The sequence below is a fragment of the Trichechus manatus genome, unplaced genomic scaffold, assembly GCF_000243295.1.
Source record: "Trichechus manatus latirostris isolate Lorelei unplaced genomic scaffold, TriManLat1.0 scaffold00088, whole genome shotgun sequence".
Classification (NCBI taxonomy): domain Eukaryota; kingdom Metazoa; phylum Chordata; class Mammalia; order Sirenia; family Trichechidae; genus Trichechus; species Trichechus manatus.
The window spans coordinates 4,667,787-4,673,802 of record NW_004444024.1 but is presented as its reverse complement, the minus strand read 5'-3'; the positions used below and the strand labels follow the sequence as shown (position 1 = coordinate 4,673,802).

The 6,016-nt window shown below is 46.4% G+C and overlaps 1 protein-coding gene across 1 annotated transcript; it reads left to right on the top strand.

Annotated features, from left to right (window-relative positions):
• The first annotated feature begins 3,972 nt into the window (after positions 1–3,972).
• LOC101353669 (olfactory receptor 2AT4-like) lies at positions 3,973–4,866 on the top strand. The gene has a single exon (XM_012557187.1). It carries the CDS (start codon positions 3,973–3,975, stop codon positions 4,864–4,866), a length of 894 nt encoding a protein of 297 aa, XP_012412641.1.
• The last annotated feature ends 1,150 nt before the right edge of the window (positions 4,867–6,016 follow it).

Sequence of the window (6,016 nt, the reverse complement as noted above, 5' to 3'; positions counted from 1 at the left end):
GCAAGTTATTTTACTTCTCTAAACCTCATTTCCTTCTCTTGGACTTTCTGTATCCCCTGTTATTACTTCCTGTCTTCTCTACTGTTGTGAGGCTCTGATTGGATAATAAGAATAGAGGCTATACCATTGGTGTAAAGTTCTGGGCCTCTGAAGGCTGTTAATGATGCTCTTCTCATTATCAGCAAAGCCCTGATGGATGGTGGGTGTGGTGTCCCATAGGAGTTCCATCCTGAGGTAAGGTGCCCCAGGAGGCCTTCCTGAAAAGAGGAACCAGAGAGTTTAAGGGGCCATGGCTCATGCCCAGCCTGGTTCTTCCACCAGGCCTCGAACAGAGACACCAGTGTGGACCAGGTTCAGCAGGTAGGCTGGACTGAGAATGGAGTACACAGAGGTAGGCAGCAGAGAAAGCTGGGGTGGGGAGACAAGGGCAGGAAGGTGGTGCAGGAATCCAGGAAGATGGATTTGGTAGGTGCAAGATTATCCAGACTGGCTGTGCATACATGGGCCGGGAGGTCTTGAGCCAGATACCCTGGCAGGCCAGGACCAGGGATGTGCTCTCAGGCAGGATTCAAAAGGTTATGGCCACGGCTTCCCATAAGAAGGCAAGACTGATGACAGTAGTAATCATTGGAAACACTAGTAAATATTGAGCTTTTATATGCTCCAGGCTCTGGTGTAAGAATTATTTAGGCATTCTCTCCTCAAAGACTCACAAAACCATATGAGGTCAGAGATGAACAAAAAAAGACTCAGGGGGGACAAGGTCACATAGCTGGTAGGTGGGAGCTGGGATTGGAATCCAGTCTTCCCTGACGCCCATGTCCACACACATTTAACAACCAATGATGACAGTGACAGAATGAAGGCAAAGCACCCGGCTTGCAGCAGCGCTCACTAAAAGGGAGAACACTTGCCTTCTCCCTTGTTGTTGTTGTTTGGTACTGTGGAGTGAATTTCCAACTCAGAGTGACCCTATGTGACCCCCATAGGGTTTTCTTGACTGTAATCTTTACGGAAGCAGATTGCCAGTTCTTTCTCCTGCAGAGTCTCTGGGTGGGTTCAAACCTCTAACCTGTCAGTTAGCACCTGAGCACTTAACCGTTGCACCACCAGGGCTCCTCATCCTCTCCCATAGGGGCATAGATAAGTCATCTGTCTCCAAGCCTCCATCCTGACAAACAGAGGAGACACTAACAAAATTGCCCACTGAATTGGAAACACCACAGAGATCTTTTCCTCCAAACCCTCACTGCACAGATGGGAAAACCAAGGCTCAGGTTGCCAGAGTCACAGAGCCAATGAGTGTCAGAGTTGGTTTGGAGCTAAGACTCTTGGTCCCCAGGCCAGAGCTCAGTCCTTTGCAGCAGACTGCCTTCAGATTGACATCTCTGCTCTCACCTCTTACCAACCATGGTGTTGAAAAAAGGACTTTCTTTCTCGGACCCCTCATTTGTTGAAGGGGCAGAGCCCTGCCCTGGCAGGGTTGTATAATGAAATGTAATGATGTGAGATGAGATGACATGACATGAGATGACATGAGATGATATGAGATGACATGAGATGTGGTACATAAAGCTCAGCATCAGCTTGGATATTCAGGTTATTGGTTTTTCTGTCCTTCTCTCTCCCTCACCAGCATTGTGTCTGGCACATAGACAATCTCAACAAGATGGATCTTTTGGGGGCAGGTTCTGTGCCCTGGGAAACAGTGCCCTTTGGTCCCTAAGCACAAGGCTGCATTATTCAGATGTAATATGTAATTCAAAAGAAAACAAGAGCACTAACCTGTGAAAGAGTGTAAGAAAGTCCAGCCAAATTCTGATAGTTCCCATGATGGACGACTGGAATGGTGCTTTGCAATACCAAATGTTAAATTATTTTGGAAAGTATTTTTGGTGGCCTTGCTTTGCTGGCAAGCCAAGCACATGCTTGGTCTGCCTGTTGGACAGTTCAGCACTGTCTGGCAGTGGAAATCCATGTGCAATCTCCCCACCCGGGTCTCAGCATCCGTATCACCACCTGCAAAGCAGTGGGACAGAGGGGGAGAGGGGACTGTACTGGATGGCCTCTAAGGGCCCCTCTGGGTTTGGCCTTCTGAATTTCTGCCTCTCAAATCCCCCCAACTCAGCCTAACCCAGGGACTGTCAGTCCTTGACTACCCCTGAGTACAGCCACGTCCAGGGCAATGTTGTTTGCATCTCTTTGAGTATGGGAAAAACCCAGTGACTGAATCTGTGAGGATGGGGTTCTGGTTAACTGAGGGATAACCCTCTCAATTTGTTACAAAGTAGGTTCAGTCTCTTGTCAAGTTCTGGGACTGCTTCTGGGACATTATTTCACAGGAGCATTCACATTACCAGACACCAATTCCAACTTTAGTAACCACCACACAGAGACTCAGGAAGAAATCTAAACTTTAGGTTTGTCTGATGATATCAACTGAAAAGAAAATAAAAAAACAGAAAGGGAAATAAAATCCTAATATTTTCCCCTTTTGGAAACTTGAACTTCTGGATTCTCCAGGAACCATAGTTCAGGACAAAGAGCCTGGTCTTGGGAATCAAAGACCTAGTTGTAGTCCCCCGGCCAACCAACTGTTTAACCTGGGAAAGCCCCTGTCCTTTCTGTGCTCAGCCTCTGGCCTATGGGAGGAAAATTCACTGGGGTTGGGGAAAAAAAAGTTTTTCCAGTTTTTACCTTAGTGGTTTATGACATGAGAAGTATTTTGTTACAAGTGTGGGACATTACAGGAAAATCATAGGGAAACTGCTCATGGAATCATTGATTAACAAAGCAACAATGGCAATTACAGATGTCAAGATGGACTTGCCCTGATGGTGGCTTAGTCTGAAGGACAAGCCTACAGTAGAGGGTGAATCAGTTCTTTCCCTCAGCTCAAACCCCCAGGTCTGCGGATTGAAAGCACTCACTCATGATCCCTCCTGGGTGGGGTTCTTTTGCCTTTGAGTAGCTACTGCAAGCAGATCTCCAGCTTGTCTTTATCAACAATGATTCCCAAGCCTTCCTATGGCACTGTGGCTCCTTCTGACCTGGTACTAGGGAAGAATGCTGGGCAGTGGGCATAAAATGGTTAAACAGGCATATCTGCTGAGCTGCAGGAGCCAGTGGGGAGGAAAATTCAAGGGAATTACACAAAGACTATCTTGGATTCTCCATTGCTGCCCAAATATGGGAGAATCCATTATCAATTCAGATCCCAATCAGGAATGACTCTTCCTACCAAGGGCATTTTTAGTGTCACTCCCTTCACTGACAAAAAGCCCCACACCCAGAGACTGGATAGAGAGAACTCAACTTAGATGGAGACAGGCAGAGCCACTGCACCAAGCAAACAAGAGAGAAAGGAGTCGTTCCTGGTTAATAATCATGGTGAGCAGATAGCATGTTGCAGGGAACCTTGGAGAAATCAGTCCTCCCTAGCAACATGGCGTCACTTTTTAAAAACTTAAAGCAAATGCTAAAAGAGACAGGAGCTTAGGGACCTGGTTTAAGAGGACTGACATCCCAAAAGGACAGTTTGGGACACAGAAAAGAGTACCAGCAGAAGTTCTTCTGCAGCACTTCTTACAGTTGCAATGAAATAATTATGTGACTCTTTGCTTAATGTCGTTCTATAACACTAGAATTTCAGCTCAATGAAGGTAGAGACCTTCTCTGTCTTGTTCAGCTTCACTATTATATACACAGCACATAACATATGGCTTTGTATATTGTACGTACTTTTAACATATTTGATGAAAAAAGGGAAGAAGGAATTCTGACACAGGATGAAGAATTCAGGGTCAGGATGGAGCCCATCATCCGTCCTCTAGAGTTGGTTGTAAATAATCGTGGCTACATTAATTATACAACAATCATTATGTAATTCTCATTCCAACCTCCATGTTGTTCTGGTTTCTAGATGCTCCTGCTATCCACCCTTGGGTTTTAATTCACCTGCTTTAATTCACCATGGAGGCTATAACCTGTAATGGATCAGTGGACTCCTTGCCTATCTTCTACCTTATGGGTATCCCCTCTCTGCCAAAATCCCTCTTACTGCCTATCTTCTTTGTCTTTCTCCTCCTCTACCTGCTCATTCTGGTGGGTAATGCCCTGATCTTGCTGGCCATGGTGGAGGAGCCTAGCCTCCACAAGCCCATGTACTTCTTCCTAACTAACCTCTCTAACTTGGACCTCCTTTTCACCACAACCACCATCCCCAAGATATTGTCCCTGCTCCTACTTGGGGACCACTTCCTCAGCTTCCCTGCCTGCTTCCTGCAGATGTACCTCTTCCACAGCTTCTCCTGCTCAAAAGCCTTCATTCTGGTGGTCATGGCCTATGTCCGCTATGTGGCTATCTGCTGCCCACTACACTACCCTGTCCACATGACCCCACAGACCAACGTTGCACTGGCAGCCAGTTCCTGGTTAATTGCCCTCCTCCTGCCCATCCCAGCAGTTGTACAGACCTCCCAGATGGCTTTTGACAACACTGGCCACATCTATCACTGCTTCTGTGACCACCTGGCTGTGGTCCAGGCCTCTTGCTCTGATACCATGCCCCAAACCTTAATGGGCTTTTGCATCGCCATGGTGGTGTCCTTCCTTCCCCTTCTCCTGCTGCTTCTTTCCTATGCCTGCATCCTGGCCTCAGTACTATGCATGAACTCCCAAGAAGGACACTCAAAAGCCTTCTCCACCTGCAGCTCCCACCTCATGGTGGTCGGCACCTACTACTCATCCATTGCCATAGCCTACGTGTCCTACAAGGCTGACCTGCCCCTCTACTTCCACATCATGGGCAATGTGGTGTATGCTATTCTTACACCTGTTCTCAACCCTCTCATCTACACCCTGTGAAACAAGGATGTTAAAGCAGCCATCACCAAAATGGCATATCCCCAGGACCTAAAGCATCCTGGGAAACCCTGATTCATAGGTGTAACTTGATCTGCTCACAGACACCCATAACAATAGAAGGAAATGTGGAAAATTCAGGGAGCTAGGTAGTTACGTTTCTATTAATTCAAAACAATTTTGATTCTCAGAGATTCCAAGTACTTCACTAGCAAGAAATTCAGTCTTTTTCCCTTGGGTCTCTTCAATACTTTTGAAGATCTTCTAGATTGCTGACACATAGTTGTGAATCAGTCTTGCCCTTTTTGCTGTCTATTGGTGGACTGGCAGCTTAGAAACACCTCTCAAGGAAAAAGTCTGAAACTGATACCATCTCAATCCTTGTTGCCTGAAAATTCACTGCCCCGTCAACATTTCAAGGGTCCCTGGTGGCACAGTGGTTAAGCACTCAGCTGCTAACTGAAAGGTCAGTGGTTCAAACCCACCAGCCGCTCCTCGGGAGAAAGATGTGGCATTCGGCTTCCATAAAGATTTATAGCCTTAGAAACCCTACAGGGAAGTTCAACTCTGTCCTACAGGGTCACTATGAGTTGGAATAGACTCGACAGCAGTGTGCTTGGTTTCGGTTTTGGTCAACATTTCAGTGCTACTCACACAGGAAATTTCCTCTGCTATTCAGACCCTCATGGAGTCATCAAAAAAGAGTATACCCTCTCTCTACCTTATGCTCAGGCAAAGGGCGTCCTTTAACAAACCTGTGTGGTCCCCAAAGCATTACACCTCTTTTAATTTCAGCCACACTGTAGTTTCCCCATCTGTGACACTGGGTGGCTAAGTAAGGAAGTTTCCCCTTATCAGTATGTTGTGCACAGGGTCACCACTCTTTCTCAAAATATAGTCCCAGGTATTCCTTTTTCTGACCTTAGCAACTAGCCTAGGTGCCTTATTCCGTTCCCCTATGGCAGATTTCCTCTTGAAGACCTGTCAGGTTTGTCCAGCCAGGGACAATGTAGAATAGTGAAAAGTGTTTGAGGAGAACCTAAGTGACATATCTTCATCTCTGCCTCTTCGCAGATATTCCCATTCCAATTTCTAGGGTCTCGGTTATTGCCGATCAAGGCATTAACTTTAACCATCTTTCCATTTTATAAAA